Raw genomic sequence first — 18058 nt, forward strand, 5'->3', positions numbered from 1 at the left:
TACACACTATCTTATGTACGCAACTGTAAAAAGAAAGAAAAAAAGAGAGAGATCCAGGTAGATGATGAAGAAAATTTGCTTGGACTTCTCAATTTCTGGATTTTTTTCTTTTCTAGATAATATTGGTAGATGATAAATTCAGCCAGTATTTTATGAAGTATAATCATTGTGCCAGCAATTTCCACAGCAATTAAAACTTGTTGGTTATATGACTTATTTCAAAATTTTAAGTAGCTACCTAAGTTTTAACTTCTAGGTATGTGTATTTAACAAAATTGCAACTGGTTTTCAGGAGAATTGCAAGTGGTCTTGCCCTTCTACTATATGTATTTCTTTAAAAATACATTGAACACACGTTTGAATCACTTAAAAGTCATAGCCTCAAAGTACTATCTGACTTGTCTAGTCCATTAGTGCTATATTTCCGTTCTCTTTAGGGACTAGAGGTTGTTAAATAAGATTCTGTGTATCCACTTTAGGCCTTAAATACTTGCTTTTATGAGTAGATTGAATGTTTATAGAATTTCTGCTTATATCACAACAACAGGTCATTATTTGATGATATTTGTATGCTTACAATAACAATAAATGTTTCAAAGATTATAAAACTGTGGGCTGATAGGAATAAAAACTCAGTATATAGATTCTGAGACCAATTTCTATTTGAAATTTTGACTGCCTTGTAAGTTTCTTAATATAAAGTACAAAACCTTTTGAGTATGACAAGAAAGTAGTAAATTCTTTACTGTTTTGCTGTATAATTTGCAGTTCTACTTTTTCATTGTAAAAGCACAAGGAATATACACATACATATACACATATATATGCAATAAAAAGCTAAACTACTTAATTTTATTTGAATGCATTGTTCTGACAATGAAACTGGGTTACATACAAATTTCAGACAAATCAGCCTTTTTACAACTCAATAAACCATATTAAAATAACTTCTCATTATAAAAATATTTTAGTAAAGGTTCTCATTATTCTAATAATAAAGCATCCTAGTGTGATTAACTTTTCTTAGGTAAAAGTTTATATATTAATTGAAGGGCCTATTTGTACTAATTTAACCCATAAGGAAATATTCCTCAATATCAAGATACCATCAGATTGAAGAATACATGATTGTGAGCATTTCAGGAGTCCTTGATTTCTCACTCTTAAAGATGCAGGAAAATTTTACCTCTAGAAGCGCATCAGCTGAGTCATGAAGGCAGAGGACCAGCGTTCCTACTCGGGCCATATTGTTGACATATGAAAAGGTAATCAAGAAAATAGTTACAAGGTGATGCAGGAACATAATGCCAAAGTCCTTGAGGGAGGAAAAAATACAACCAAGTTAGGGCTTAGCAGTAAATAGCATTCTTATCCATGCAGTCAACCTTTACCAACCAACACCCCATGAGAACGTCCATCCATCTAGCACATAGGATAGTAAAATGAGTTAGGCCTAATTCCTAACGTTGGGGAATCTACCAAATAGTGGAAGAGATCAGGGTCCAAAGAGAAAGCAAATAAAATATACAAAAAAGCTACACAATAAATGATATTTTGTACTAAGCAAAGAATTTTCGATGCTGTAGGAGATAAATCATCACAGACTTTCAAGCAAAGTAGAATACTACTTTGATGTGAACTTTGTTATGGCTTGAATAACTGTCCCATAAAGGTAGAAGTCAAAGCCTTGGACCCTAAACCCTAGTGCTCTTAAAAGATGGTAGAACCCTTTAAAAGGTGGGGCCTGGTGGGAGGAAGTTAGGCTAGGGGGTTCTGTTGCTGAGGGGATATTGGGACCTCTCCATATCTTTGTTTCTTTTGGATCCAATTTGTCTTGAGCAAGTTTCTCTACCATGTGCTCTCCATCACAATGCACTGCCTTGCCACAGGTCCAAAAGTCATGGACTGAAACCATATGATAAAATGAAACTTTCTTCCTTATAAGTTGATTTATCTCAGGTATTTCTGTCACCGTGACAGAAAGCTAGCACAGACTTTAAGACCATTTTTGCAGCTGGGGTATGGCTGAGTGATTGAGTTATTGCTTAGTATTTGTAAGGAATTGCATTTGATTCAAAGCCCCATACATACAAAAAAGAAAAGTCTTTGGGGCAGCAGTACAGACCGAATTTTCTGCCAGCCTCTACCTGTTGTTGCTTTTGATCAGTATGTGGCTTCTCTAAAGAAATGTCCAGCTGCGGTGGGAGGAAAAGAGCATCACTTGATTCTTAGGCATGATTGAGTCCTAGCTGTGGAAAGCTTGAGAAACCGAGTCATAAAGTTTAAGACGGTGCTAAATTCATGTGTTAAAATCTGAATACCCATGGTTACAGTGTTAGGGGATTGGTCTTTGGGGATGTGATTAGATCACGAGGCTGGGTCCCTCTGGAATAGGATTAGTTGGTCTATTTAAGAGGCTCCAGCATGCTCCCATGCCCTCCGTGGTATGAGGCACATCTAGAAGACGCCAAATGTGAACAGGAAATGAGTCTTCACCATGTATCAGCTCTGCCATTGTCTTTGGACTTCCCAGACTTTAGAACTGGGAGAAATAAACTTGTGCTACTCACAAGGGTCTTACACAATGGCATTTTGTTTTTGAGGCCTACATAGATTGAGACAAGTGTAGTGGTTTCTTTATTTCCTCATCTCAGATTTCTTGAGCTGTGACCCTCCTCATCTTCCTTCTCCATAACTGTATCTGACTTTGTTACCTGGTATATTGTATATACGTTTATTTGTTTGTTTGAAATAGGGAAGGGAAGGGGGGAAACAAGATATCTGGGGGGTTGGTGGGAGGGAAGTGGGGATAAAAACATGAGAAGGGGTATCAATGCATGAGAAGTAATGCCTGCTACCTGACAAGTGTATCTGTAACCCCTCTATATATTATCTCAACAATAAAATAAAAAAAATATCTGGCAGGAGTAATAGTAAATCAGCTATTCTTATTTGTGGCAGCTTCAAGAAAGCCCCTTCTTTACGCAAGTGAAAAGATGATCTTTCTCTAATATTGATATCCTTACCATGTGGATGTGGTTTACTGTTATTTAGAAATACAGTCTTGGTCTGATTTTATTCTAATCTGTATTTCTCCCATAGTAAACTGAATTTCTGTGAAACTTGAGGACAAAGGTTGATGCTCTTCATGAAACCTTCTGAGAAAGAGGAATACTTCCCTGGAGATTGTTCATCAAGAGAGATAAATTAGCAAATGGAAAAAGCAAACTGTGAAATTGATCTACTAGCAAATCATGATAAGGGAGCAAAAGCTACATGTAGGCTAAATCTGGTCAAACTTTTCTTAAATTTACATGTGATCCATATGATCCATTTGGCCATTTATTTATTAAAAGATATGGGGCCGGCACTAGGCCTCCTTGGCACAGGTCGAAACTTTCTTAATAAGGACCAAGAATCACAACAAATCAGAGAAAGGCTGGATAAGTGGGACTGCATTAAACTGCAGAGCTTTTGTATGGCAAAGGACATAGCTAGTAAACTAATCAGGAAGCCTACAGAGTGGGAGAAGATCTTCACCAACCAAACAACGAACAAAGGCCTCATACCTAAAATATATCAACAACTCAAAAAATTGAATCACTCCAAAACTAACCTCCAAAGTAACAACCATCCCATTAAAAAATGGGCCAAAGACTTAAAGAGAGTCTTCTCTGAAGAAGAAACAAAAATGGCTTATAGACACATGAAGAAATGCTCAACATCTCTGGTCATAAAAGAAATGCAAATCAAAACAACTCTAAGATTCCACTTCACTCCAGTTAGAATGGCCAAGATCAGGAAAGCGAATGACAACAGATGCTGGAGGGGATGTGGCCAGGAGGGATCACTACTACACTGTTGGTGGGAGTGCAAACTCATTCAACCACTATGGAAAGCAGTGTGGCAGTGCCTCAAAAGGCTAAACATAGAACTCCCCTATGACCCAGCAATTCCACTACTTGGCATTTACCCAACCATCCAGAAACAAGGGCATACTAAATCCACTAGCACAACAATGTTCATTGCAGCACTATTCACCATAGCAAAGATATGGAACCAACCTAGATGTCCCTCAGTTGATGAGTGGATCAACAAGTTGTGATATTTGTACACAATGGAATTCTAGGCTGCTGTCAGAAAGAATGACATCGCCCCATTTGTTAGGAAATGGAAAGACTTAGAAAAAATCATATTAAGTGAAGTAAGCCAGGCTCAAAGGAACTTAGGCTCAATGGTTTCCCTCATTTGTCATAATCAGTAGAAACCTTGGGCTCTACTAGCAGAGATTTGCAATAGAGCAAAATCTTGATACATAAGGCCATATAATGTGAAGCTAATTGAAAGGACCTCCAGGATATTGAAACAAAAGCCATATAATGAATGATTGTTATCCTTAATGTACTATGTTGTCTCTCATCTCTTTTGCTGTCCTTTGGTTATCTCATATTGGTATAGTATCTCACTTTGTTATCTGATATATTGAATTTATTTGTATTTGGATATTTGAAATTTGATAGGGAAGGGGGGAAAACCAAGACGGGTGGGGGGTGTGTGTGGGGGGAGGGAAATGGGTACCAAGACATGTGAAAGGGTATCAATGTATGTGAATTAATGCACCTTCTATCTGGCAAATATCATGTAACCCTTTTACTAATTACAATAAAAAATTTTAAAAACAAAAATAACCAAAAAAAAAAACAAAAAAAAAACACAAAGTATGTCACCCTAAAAAAAAAAAAAGATATGGGGCCGGGAGTTTGGCCTAGTGGTGGAGTGCTTGCCTAGCATGCACAAAGACCCGGGTTCAATTCCTTGGTACCACATACTTAGAAAAAGCCAGAAGTGGTGCTGAGGCTCAAGTGGTAGAGCTCTAGCCTTGAGAAAAATCCAAGGACAGTGCTCAGGCCCTGAGCGTAAGCCCAGGACTGGCAAAAAAAAAAAAAAAGATATTTACTGAGTATTTACTATGTCCTAAGCTTTGGAGGTAAATAAGTAAACAAAAATGGACAGTCTTCTGTCCTTGTGGAGGTCATATATTTTAGTTGTTGTTATTAAACATACTTTAATGCTTTATGCTATGGGGGGCATGTAATCATGTTAAGGGGATGGTAGGAAGTTCTGGCTGCTAGAAGAGACAGCGTGCGGTCGTAACAGGGTCAGGACAGGCCTCTAAGAAGGAGAACAGCCACAGAGATGGATGGGGGCCAGAATATTTCCTGGAGAGAAAACAAAGCAGATTCCCTCCCTCCCTTTCCCCCTTTCTCCCTTTCTTTCTTTTCTCCTTTTGCCCTCCTTCCCTCCCTCTATCTACTCTCCTATCCTGTCAGGAGATTGGAATAGAGTGAGAGAGGAGGGATTTAGATGGTAACCTTATGGATTTTTTTCCCCCACTAGTAAGATTGGTACTAAGGATGAATTAGAATTGAGAGGTGAACGATCCAATTATTTCTGGCATTTAAAAATATGGTTTTATTTACTACATTAGAGTATCTACAGCACACTCACTATGAGGCAGAATAGAGAGATGAGGAAATAGGGAAATTACTTAAAAAACAAAAAAGAACAAGGATCCCTGGCATCTCAAGACTGGTGGATCTTTGTGTGGAAACGGAAGGTGAGGTGCCTGTTACACATCTTAAGGTGACAGCAGTCAGCCTTGTAGTTCAGCAGAAGGGCTTTCCTTTGGTTCTGTTCTCCAGTTTACTCTGAGGACAAGTTTGGGCAACGTTGCTCAGGTTGCTCAGCCAAGCTGCTTTGAGTCTATGAATTACATCGGCACCAACAACTAAGTCAAGTTCAGTGGTAGGTGCTTTACAGATTTGATTTGCTCTTTTTTCCACAGGGAGTGTGGAGGCCCTGTATGTCTCTTCTTCATCTAAGCTGCCATGCTTTTTCTTTCTGTAGCCAGTGTGCTCCCATGACTTCCACCCTTGTCTCTGATTCACTAGATGGAAGGGCCATTATTTTTTTTTTTTGCCAGTCCTGGGCTTTAAACTCAGAGCCTGGGTGCTGTTCTTGGGTTTTCTCAAAGCTAGAGCTCTACAACTTGAGCCACAGCACCATTTCTGGCCTTTTTCATGTATGTGGTACCGAGGAATCGAACCTGGGTCCTCGCTCAAGCACTAATCAAGCACTCTACCACTAGGCCAAACTCCCAGCCATTTTTTATTGGGCCCCCCACTTACCCATCCTCACCCTACAGTTGTCTTTATCCCAACTCAGTGATTTTTATTTCAAATTTTCATTTCCTAGCTCAATTTAAGTATGTAAGTACTTTTGGTTAGTTTGTCCGGGCCTAGGCAATTTCTATTAAAAAAAAAATAAGATTAAGAAAGAGAAAGCCAGAGTGTTACAGGCATGCCTAGAGTTAGGAAAACCATAGGCATCATATGTAGTTAATGGACAAGCCTGGGGCACTCATTGTATGACAGCGAACTTGCAGTCAGGTTTCCAACTCATTAATTTCATAATATTCACTGAAGGCATCAATATCCTCATCTATATAATTAAGAGGTCAGATAAGGTTATTTTAGAGAAGTCATTTCTGTAATTCTAGGCTTGGTGACTATAGTAATTAAGTTCTATTTGAAGTCATTAATCTACTAATTTCAAACCTGTATTAATTAGAATGGGTGATATGCATGCATATAGGAATGTGCACACACACTGTCTAGAAGCTCAGAAGCTGTTTGCTGTTAGAAACTCGGATTCAATGCTTTTAATTGTAGAAATGGATTTTGGTACACTTTGGCAAACATACTTGAGGTTCATTTTCTCTCCTGGAAAGTGCTTCACATTTATGGATAATTATATATATAGGGATAAGTAGTATACTAGTTTCCTTCATGAGGTCAGATAAATTTTCTTAAGTGAAATACAATAGTTTCCCTTCTTTTTAATTCTCTAAGCCAGTCATGTTGCACTAACTGTGAATGCCACTGTTGGAAACATTACCTGCCTTGCCCTATCAATTCCAAATGCCTACAGCCAGACTGAACATTATTCTCTCTCTCTCTCTCTCTCTCTCTCTCTCTCTCTCTCTCTCTCTCTCTCTCTCTCTCTCTCTCTCTCTCTCTCTCTCCCTCTCTCTCTCTCTCTCTCTCTCTCTCTCTCTCTCTCTCTCTCTCTCTCTCTCTCTCCTCTTCCTCCACTCCCTTTTCTATCAAAGGATATCAGTTCTCAGTGGTAGTCTCTGGTGGATCACAAAAATTATAGTTATTGACTGTCTTGAGTCTAATGAGTAATTACACACAGGTGGCACCTGCTTGTGTTCGCTACTTCAGAAGTTCTAATAGGCCTGTCCTCAGTCTTGAAAGGTAGCCAGCCCAGATACCTTAGGCAGACAATAAAAATATCTCTCATGACATTTGCCACTGGATCATGAAATCCATTCTCTTCAGGCTATTGTTTAGGAGATTCTACCACCACGAGTATAATGTTCTACAGACAAGAACTGCTTCCAGACAACAGCTCAACTAAAATGTCTCCAACCTATCAACTTATATTCCAGACTGTTTCTGAAACATAACTGGATTAAAACATACAGTGCTTTAATTCCACAGTTCAGTGTGTTTGTATTTGCCTATGTGTGGTGTGCAAATTTTGAAGACTAGCCAGCTGTGTGTCTGCCCAGGAAAATCCTTCCCACATCTCCCATGCTCTGAATATTGGTTTTCTTTTTTCATTTTTAAAATGAATAAATATGAATTAATTAAAAGACTTATGAAGGAGTAGGGCTGCTTTATAATTAAGTTTCCTAATTCATATCTAATATAAACATCAATAACAATGTCCTTGAATGTGCTTTAAACTCCCCCCTCTCCCCCCGTTTATTTTTTAGATTTTGGCATATAAACTCTCTGCTTCTAGAAAACATTTGCTTTATTATTATGGATCTCATGGTAATACCCAGAACAAGAAACTGATGTTTCTTTGTTCATATCTTCATAAGACAAAGCAGGAATAATGGATTTTTGTCTTTTGCATTTCTTTATCAAAAGCATCAGACACAATAAAATATCTTCAATAAAAGTCATGCAGCCATGATTAGAAAATCATTACTCACATCCTCTGACACAGCTCATTTCTTGGAGTAGGCATTGAAAGGATTCAAATAACAGTTTTTGCATAAATTGTCCATTTAGATTTTATCAATGCAGGGTGGGAAAATCCCTTCCATCCACCTATTTGTAACTATCAAAACCCATCAAACTCAGATTTCCTAAATACTACAATCATATTTACAGAATCTAGAATAATCTGTTGGATTTCCATGTTAGCTACTCCTGGCTGGGTTCAGGTAAAATTATAGTTACCTAAATTCGGTCCCCAATTATTAATTATAACTAGCATTTTAAATTCAGTTCTCCAAGGGAAATTTTCTTTTTACATTAAAAAATGTTAAAGCTAGGCATTATGGCTCACACCTGTAATCCTAGCTACTCAAGAGGCTGAGATTTGAAGATTGAGGTTCAAAGCCAGTCCTGGTTCTAAAGTTCATGAGACTCTTATCTCCAATGAATCACCAGAAAACCAGAAGTGGTGCTGTGGCTTAAGGGTAAGTGGTAGCCTTGAGCAGAAGAGCTCAGGGACAGCACCCAGGCCCAGAGTTCAAGCCCCATGACTGACAAAAAAAATGTTAGTACAATACCAAACATATTCACTACTTGTGAAGGTGTAAATTTAAGGTGTCATATGACATACTCTGATTACGCAGACTCTTATTTCAAAAAGTTTTTGAAATAAGGCTTTATCTTCTGGAGATAGTTTCCAAATTGATCTGGAAGCACATACCTTTATGAAAACAAAATCCACTCATTTTTCCTTAAAAATACATATTTATACCACAAACAAGAATGTCCTCTGAATTGTGATTGCTAGATAACGCATTAATTTTGCGCACTTTTCCTGGGAATTACATTTGCAGTGGAGTAGAGAAAATCAGGCAGTACCTCATGAAAGGAATGAGAGTTATGAGATTTTAATCCAAGGCATCACATTTTTAACACTGACTTTCTCCTCTTCCTTTCTCTGACTCTGCCTTCCTCTCTTCCCCCTCCTCCTCATTTATACCCTTCCTTCCTTCCTTCCTTCCTTCCTTCCTTCATCCCCCCTCTCTCTCTTTCTCTCTTTCTCTCTTTCTCTCTTTCTCTCTTTCTCTCTTTCTTTCTTTCTTTCTTTCTTTCTTTCTTTCTTTCTTTCTCTCTCTCTCTCTCTCTCTCTCTCTCTCTCTCTCTCTCTCTCTCTCTCTCTCTCTCTCTCTCTCTCTCTCTCTTCTCCCTTTCTCTCTTTCTTTCTTGTCATGGGGCTTGAACTCTGGGCTTGGGCATTGTCCCTGAACACTTCAGCTCACCAGTTTTCTGATAGTTAATTGGAAATAAGAGTCTCACCATATTTCTTGCCAGGGCTGGCTTTGAACCATGATTCTCGGATCTCAACCTCTAGAGTACCCTGGATTACAGGCTTGAGCCATTGGCACCTGGTTCTACTCTTTCTTTATTTTAAGGCATATAATTTACTCTACTTCAGAAATCAAATAAACAGGCAAAGGTCCAGATCTGTGTTGGTAACTAAAGGTTTATGAGAACACTCCTAAGCCTGTTTGTTCAGTTTTGTCTATGGAAGCTTTCTTGCTAAGCAGAATTGAGGAATGACAACACAATATAAATGTTAATGACAACACAATGTAAATCCCACAAGCTTAAAATATTACCTATCCTTTTCAGAAAAGTGTTATGACTCCTGTTTTAGTCAATCACAATGTGGGAATTGTAATCTTGTAATTGGAGAGTCAGTGATTGCATAGCTACAGTAAACTTCAGCATATTTTCTTCTGACAGGGTGTGTAAGAGATTTAGCTCTCACAGATATTCTGAAGTATGGCACTAAATATTACCTTTGAAATTCAAATAAGCTATAAATAAGGAATCCTAACAGGAACCTCCATCAGAAGCCTCAAGATCAGTTATAACTATAAGACAACCTGAAAGTCCCCTACCTTTCTTCTCCAGTTCCCAAAGGAAAAGAGGTACTTTGATTCAGCATGACTTTTCTCTATTATTAGAGGCACAATTACTTAATGGCTTCTGGAAACATAGAAGTGAGACAGGGAACTGCAGTGTAAGCAGAGTTTACCCAATCTTTCTTCTGTGAAACATTTATGGTACTGCCACAAGATGAAGAACTCATAATCTTGTCGACTGTGAATTATTTAGTTAATATTTAATCTCTAATTGATTTTACTACTGCGGAAAAGGATGCAATAAAAGTTTATTTGTGCAATAGAAAACAATATGATAGTATTTCCAATCACATTGGGATGGGCCTGGCCAGAGCATGTGGCTGATTTGTGACACCCTAAGTCACCCTTCATGCTTTCCTCTCCCCAGCAAAAGTGTCCTCTCCCCAGCAAAAGTGTCCTCTCCCGAGTAACTCTGTATGAGTGGGGTTGTTTGAATAATGTATACGTGCTATTCTGAATGTCAGATCCTCAGAAGTTTTGTATCACTACCTCACTTATCCCATCACAAGTGTCTATACACCCAGGCCTTTTGGTCTTGGCTTAAGTTAGTCTTGGTTCAGTTGCAGCATGCTGCATAGCCATAATGCGTGTGTGTGCGTGTGCGTGTGCGTGTGTGTGTGTGTGTGTGTGTGTGTGTTGAGGATAACTTCTGAGATATTTAGAATGTTTAAAGTAATATATGGGTTAGCACACTAAAGTCTCTATTTTCTGGTATATAAAATCAAGACCACCTATTTGGAATTTTACTCAACCATTAGGATGCACGGTATTACAAAGAAATCAATAGATCTGGAAAAAATCATGCTAAGTGAAGTAAGTCAGGACTAGAGAGACAAAAGAAATGACTGATTTCTCTCACATGTAGAAACTAAGACTAGTTTATAATTATACAAATAAACACATAGAGGGTTGTATGCAAGTGTACACAAATGAATAACTGAAGTATGGTATTTGCAGTAGAGTTTTCAAAAGGTGGATAAACTAACTCAACATCCATTAAAATGAGTATCAGAAGAAATAGCACCTAGAGAGCATATTTCAGGGAAGGTGTGAGAGAAGGGAGCAGATGAATGAAGAGAAGTGGGACAGAGTAGTTGTAGTGTTCAATGTATATCCTACAAAATGAAGAAAATCGAGGAAGGGGTTGCATTGGGAGGGACAGGAGAGAGTGATGAAGGGGTGACAGTAAGCAAGATACATTGCAGTTATAAACTGATTAATTGGATGGTAACTCCTTAAAATAATAATACTATAATTTATTTTTTTTAAGTTTTAAAAGAATGCCCATTTGAGTAGAAAGCTTGCAGAATGACCAGTAGGGGGCGGCCTGACTCAGTTAAAACCAGCAGTACCGCAGGACTCCAAAGCCATTGCACAGGTGCTGAGGCCCTACACACAATGGGCAATCAGGACTCAATTTTGTGCTTTGATAGAAAATTAAGAACATCTTAGCCAGGTCATCCAGGTCGCGATGGTGCTACGAGTCATCAGGAAGAATTCAGGGGAGAGCATTATCGCCATCAGCCTTATTGTCCTTCCTCAAACCCAGAAGTTTCCTCTTGTCTTCCTGAAAACCTCCAGGAATTCAGGTTTTAGTGACTTAAGTGCTCTTTTCTCTAAGCCTCAATCTTCCTTGGCTTCCTGGCGAGCTCCTCCCAATTACCCCCTTTCTAATTTGTCTACTGTTTTTCATAGGCCAAAGACTCCATCTGTCACTGGGATGTGAAGAAAGGATGCTTTTCAATTCCTCTTTGCATGGAGACTGAGACTGCAGAGGTGTATAAACACATGGCCATGGGCTATCATCGGATCGGGGTGTGCGGGCTGTGGCTTGGGCTCAGCTTCTCAGAAACAAGGGGCAACATGAGGGAAGACACAATGAGGAGGAAGACTCAGAGACAGCATTTGGAAAGCACCCAAAAACTTTCAGTGGGAGGGCTCCCTGGTCAAAGAAGAAGAATGAATTCGCTGGAATTGATGAGGAGAAAACTCCAGGAGTTTCTGCTTGCTGGGAGACAGTTACAGGGATAGCCCAAGCTTTCTCAGAAGAAGTTGAACTTTCCAACCTAAGACAGAGTATCCCCCAAACCAGATGCACCTCTGAGAGCAGTGGGGAATCCCTAAATTTAAGGAACAGAGAGCCCTGGAACTACATTACTGCCTAAGTGCCAAGGTATGTGTTGTTCAGTCATGTAGCACTGCTTCAAAGCTAAAGCAAGCACAGGGCCCTAAGTTTGAAACATGAGTGTGAAAAAAATGAAGTTGGATTGTTATCACTCGATATATGTTTAATCTGTGGCCAGGTGTTGTTTTAACAACAAAGCATTTGACAAGAATGCACCATTACACAAATATATAGTTGGAAAAGGGTATCAATACCATTATAATAGACTTTAAGATAGGTATGTGCATTCTTTTTTGATACACAAAATTTGACAAGTCAGATATTCTCAAAGGGAGTGTGAATCACATCCCATCACTTTCTATCCTACTACATCAGTCCATGGTGTGGCTTGCTCTTAGAATGTGTCTTCCTTGATTTTATAACATCAAATTCCATTGGTTTGGAAAATACTGATTCATTGGGCTAACAATATATTGTGTTCTACAATTCTTTAAAAACACCACCACAAATCTAATCAGAAAGGTTTCAAGTGCAGAGATTAACCAGTTTTCATGGGTGGGTATACATTTTCTAAACATCTGATTTTTGTTTAGAAGCATAACACACACAATAGGGTTTGCTGCTTTCCTTCAACTCTTACCCCCACCCCAACAAGCTCACGGGTATATTTTCGTGAAAACATTTACCTAACTCACAAGGAGGGACCCCACCCTTCCTCCAAGTCAAAACAGGGTTCCATGGAGAAAAAGCAACTATTTCCATTCACAGGGCAAAGAACTAGCAATGTGTGATTTTGGAGCCACTACTATGTCCTATGGTTCAGTGTTTCTCTATGCCTACTCATGCCTATTTCATCACACACAAAATGTTTGCAATCTATACACTCAACACTAGAGTCTCACTTTTTATTATTCAGAGCTGTCTTTACACCACAATATTCCTCCCCATGGTGGCCACATACCTGGGATTATAGATATGAATCATTTACTACAGGCAGATTGGTTGAGATAAGGGTCTCATTATGTTGTTTGTGCTGGCCATAAGCTTTGCTCCTTCTGATATCTGCCTCCCAAGTAGTTGGAATGATTATGAGGAGCTAACAAAGTTAAAGTTAATTCAGTACTTGAGTTTCCTTAGTAAGGGCATTTTAAATGATCTGTGGATAATGGGGCAAAGCCAGCCCAGGCAAGAAAGTCTATGAGACTCATATCTAATGAACTTCCAAAAAAAGCTAGAAGTAGTGTTATTGTCCCAGCAGTACAGTCTCATCCTTGAGTGAAAAAGCTAAGGGACAGCACTCAGGCTCTGGGTTAAAGCATCAGTATGTGGGCTTGAGCCCGCGCGCGTGCACACACACACACACACACACACTAAAATATGTTGGTGTTGACTTTGATTCAACCAAATTTTGGCCATTGTGTGCCAGGTTCTATGTGTCAAGCATGGTACTGCTTAGGCAGGGTATGTTTTTAATTCCATGCCATTTCTGAGTTCTTGTAAGAAGATTAAAGCTCTAAAGATGAAGCCCTGAAGGCAAAATGTGCACCATGGCTGGGCTCCAAAAGGCAGCTAACTACTCAAGGTAGTAGATGCTCTATATAAAGTTATCAGAGAGTAAACACACCATGTCCATATGATTCTTGTTAAATGGAATCATCTTGCTTCCCCCTCTGAGGTGAAAGAAACCATGCATGATGGAACATTTTTTCCTCTCAGGTTAAAGACCGAGAGAGGAACAAACTGATTCCATCAGCAGGCTCTGGGACTCTGCCAAGGATGATTCCCTGGATGTGCATAGGACCCAACGCTCGGCTGAGGGCCGAGAGCAGCTTGGTTAATGGGAAGCAAGGTCTGGACGTAAGCAAGCTGTTCTGAGCTCAGCACAGCAGTATTTATGAGCTTCCCTTGGAACTTGAAAATGCACAGGAGAAATGTTCATTGCCAACAGGTGCCAAAGAACAGAATTGTAAAAGACATTAAATCCTGGGGGAAAAAGCTGTTTCCAAAAGTGTTGGGTGCCAAGAATATGCCTGTTTTAAGATAATATCTTAATTGTCTTTTTAATTTAAAAAAAAGAGGAAGGAGAGATGAATGGGGAGGGCAAAGAAAAGATAAAAAGACATTTAAAAAAAGATTTATATATTTTGTAGCATTTAAATTATACATCTAATATATATTTCCCAGTCCTTTTGTTTTGATAAGATGAATAAAATTTCTCTTTGCTGACCAAATAAATACAAACTTTGGAAACTTTGAATTAGGGAGCCAAAGAAGCATTTAATTGGCTCAGCAACAGGCAGCCTGCACAGGTTGTTTTCTACATTGCATGGCTGATGGCAACTTTCAAACATCTTGATCATTCCATGACTGAGAAGCAAGGTTGTTTTATGCTGCCATCAGAAAGAATGACATTGCCCCATTTTAAGGAAATGGAAAGACTTGGAAAAATCACATTAAGTGAAGTAAGACAGACCCAAAGAAACAAAGGCTCCATGGTTTCCCTCATCTGTAACAATTAGCATATGTTTAGAATTCTCCTAGCAGTGGATCATAATAGCTCAAAAGCTATGTACATATATCCATTCAAGATAAGGCTAACCAAAATGAACTCCAGGATATGGAAACAAGAGGTTTATCTTTGTGATTGTTGTTCTTGTATTATGTAAAGCCTTTTCTTTTCTCTTCTTTTGCCCTTAAGGTTTATCTCATGTTGTTTTACCCTTAAGATTTATCTCATGTTGTTATTGTATCTGACTGACATATTGTATATATGTTTATTTGTTTATTTGAAAAAGGGAAGGGAAGGGAAGATGAGTGGGAGGGGGTGGAAGAAGGGAAAGTGGGAGAAACGTATGGGAAGGGGTAATAATCTTCAAGAAGTAATGCACCCACTACCTGATGAATGTAGCTGTAACCCCGCTGTACATTACCCCAACAATAAAATAAAATTTTAAAAAAGAGAAAAAATCCTAGTCATAAGGAGTTGTTGTATAAAGTCACAATAAACAGCAGTTAGTTTGCAGAAATAAATTTAAAAAAGAGAGAGAAGCAAGGTTGGTTTTAGGAGCAGTTCATAGCCCTAGAACAGAAGGTGGGGGTGAATCTGGCAAGTGGAAGGCTCCATAAATCGTGGCTTCAGGTGGAGTGTAATCAGGACAGGGCCATCAAGGGTCCTCAGGGAGGAGGGGAGGAAGAGCCAGGGTGTACAATGAGAAGGTGGCTGGGGGACGTAGGGGAAGTCCTTACTACAACCTGTGATAACTAATTAGCATGTCTGGTAGTGACCACATTCTCGTTCAGCACAAGAAACTACAATAAGCCAGCCGTGCTAGGAAAATACAAAAGTACTTTCCCCAAAAAGGAGTGCTGGACATCTAACATGAGTTATCAGCATCAACTTGAAAAAAAATTAATTTCCAGACATTGACAATACATACAGACAGTTCTGATATATACAGGGCTCAGTCCTGCAAGTCTCAAGCTAAGTTTATCTTTTCTAAGTTTTCCTCACTAATGCCAACTACGTTAAAATCACACAAAATAATGTATTTCAATCCTTGATTGTAATTCATCTAGGAAAACTACTGAGATAACCATCGTAGGGTTTACAACAATGAAAACTTGCTATGCTCCACTGGCTCACTGAAAGGTGAGTAAGGAGTACAAAGGAGAAAGCTCAACCTCGTGGAGGGACTTGGTGATTTTGAATAACAATGCCTTGCTAAGGGTTAAAATTCTGGAAACAGGACAAGAACCTCCTACTTTAGTTAATCTGCTTGTCTCTTCTAATTCTTAACCAGTAAAAGATGAGCCAATGGAACGACAAAGTGTTGTCATGTCAAGTGTGGCAGAGACAGAGCTAGGAAATGTGTGCCCTACGTTAAGAGTCACAGGGCCTTTGCCTGACAAACATGAGTTCTCATTCATTCCTACATTCCTGGCCTTGAGAACTCATGTGAACTTCCTGGCATCAGTTTTCTCAAGATGAAGAAAGAGAACGAATATTACTCCTCTTTCTTGGTTGTAAGTATTTTTTATGACTACCAGGATAAATGGACTACCCAAAAGAGAATAAAATATAAAACTGGGCATTTTATGGAACATGATACATCGCATATCAACTAGTAAGATCTGTTTCTTATACCACAGAAAAGATCCATATGGCCTATCTTTGTTGAAGGGTCTCTAAATGCTTTCAGAAGCAGACCCAGTGTGTTTCATGCAGTCAGTAAGGGAAATGGTGAACTGTGGGCCACTGGGGAGTCAACTACTCTATCTTAGCTCATCCTGACAGAGACTCTGTACTGTGTTTTGAGGATCTGAGAGCATATATCACAGCCTGGCAGGCATTAACGTCAGGAGACTTCATCATGCCAGTCCATGCAGGCTATTCATCCTGGAAGGAGGAAGGACCATTCCTAAGAAGGGGGACTCAGGTTGCGGGCTTTTAAAGTCCTACGTGCTTTTCAGCAGCCACTGAATGCCAGTTTGTATTTTAGTAGATTGCAGTCTTGTGCTCCACCATCATGTTCAGTCCTGTCTGCTGTGGAATGGAGACCACACATTCATTCACCCTAACCACACCAATCACCCCCACAGTTAGCTGTGCTGACAGTCACAAGGGGGTACAAAAATGAACAGATCTTGCTGCTATGGTCTGATGGTTTGAATTCCCATTGAAATCTTCCACCCCTACTAATAATATTAGGACCTTTTGCCTGCCTGATTAGAATTCACATCCTTATAAAGGAGGCCCCCAAAGAGATGCATGTCCCTTCTACCATGAGAAAGCAGAGTAAGGAGAGGCCATCTAAGAGACATTGAATCTTAGCACCATGATATTGGACTTCATGCCAGAAATGGATTTTTGTTGTTTGTAATGTTCCCAATCACAACCTAAATGAACTAAGACATGGCTCCATTTCCTCCACAACTAGAGAAAGGGGAGAGGCAATTTACCATACTGTAAAGAGAATATGGCAAGCGTAAGATGCCCTCATGAAGTAAATACAGAGAGACTTGTAGTAATACCCTTTGAGGGATAATGTTTCAAAGAAGAGTTTATTTTCAGGGAAGGTCTTGTTTGTTGACAAGGGAGAAGGGGGAATAGTCTTGCCACAGGCAGGTTTTTACACAGAATAAAGATGCATAAGAGAAAGGAAGGTTTTTGGACACAGGTGAGAAGATACTTCTAGCTAGCACTTGTGTGTGTTGGAAGTGGGAAAGAGACCTGGAGAGGTGGGCTTGAATGATGCTGTTTACAGTACTGAATATTACTTGAGGTAATTGGGGATTTCTCTTGAAGAAACATTCTTTGGCATTTTTAGATAAGAATGATGATTAGCACGTAGACCATTTAGGAAGCTATTGTAATAAGGCTGGGTGAATGCAGAGAGGATTCAATGGCATAAAGGAAATGAGTAACATCCTAGCTTCCCTGACTGACTAGAAGGATTACTGGAGAAAGAATGAGATGATGCAATCATGTATTCAGTTAGGAATGTTTTGCATGTATAAAATGAAGGTAAGAAAATGTCTAATTAGAATTGGAGTTGTTATGAGGGTTAACTAATGTAACAACCAAAAAAAAAACCCCACAATACTATTCATGTGACTAGAAATGTGGAAGTGTGATCTATCCAAAAAAGTGGGCAGAAAAGAAATATTTGGGATTTATTGGCATACGGATTATACATGGTTGGAAGTGGAGTAAGGTGCACGTAAGCTCCATTAGCCAGGGATTTATCATCCTGTAACTTGTGTCTGGAGCTCTGATGCACCAAAATATGTAGCACCTCAGTCATTAAGATGGAAGCCAGTGAGACAGCTTTGAAGTTTTGATCCCAGTGTGGGAATATTGAGAAAATGGTGTCAAATAAAAAGCAAGCTCTGAATAACCCAAGAGTAAT

The 18058-nt window shown here is 39.1% G+C and overlaps 1 protein-coding gene across 2 annotated transcripts in view; it reads right to left on the reverse strand.

Moving 5' to 3' along the window:
- The window catches only part of Cers6 (ceramide synthase 6), a 246672-nt gene that overhangs the window by 40625 nt on the left and 187989 nt on the right, over positions 1-18058 (reverse strand). For both annotated transcript variants that reach the window (XM_090342703.1, XM_090342702.1), the window contains exon 7: positions 1187-1315. In XM_090342703.1, the coding sequence (XP_090198829.1) occupies positions 1187-1315 (129 nt within the window). The remainder of the gene's footprint in view (positions 1-1186; positions 1316-18058) is intronic.

Source organism: Megascapheus bottae, chromosome 12 (genome assembly GCF_031878675.1).
Source record: "Megascapheus bottae isolate mThoBot1 chromosome 12, mThoBot2.hap1, whole genome shotgun sequence".
Lineage (NCBI taxonomy): Eukaryota > Metazoa > Chordata > Mammalia > Rodentia > Geomyidae > Megascapheus > Megascapheus bottae.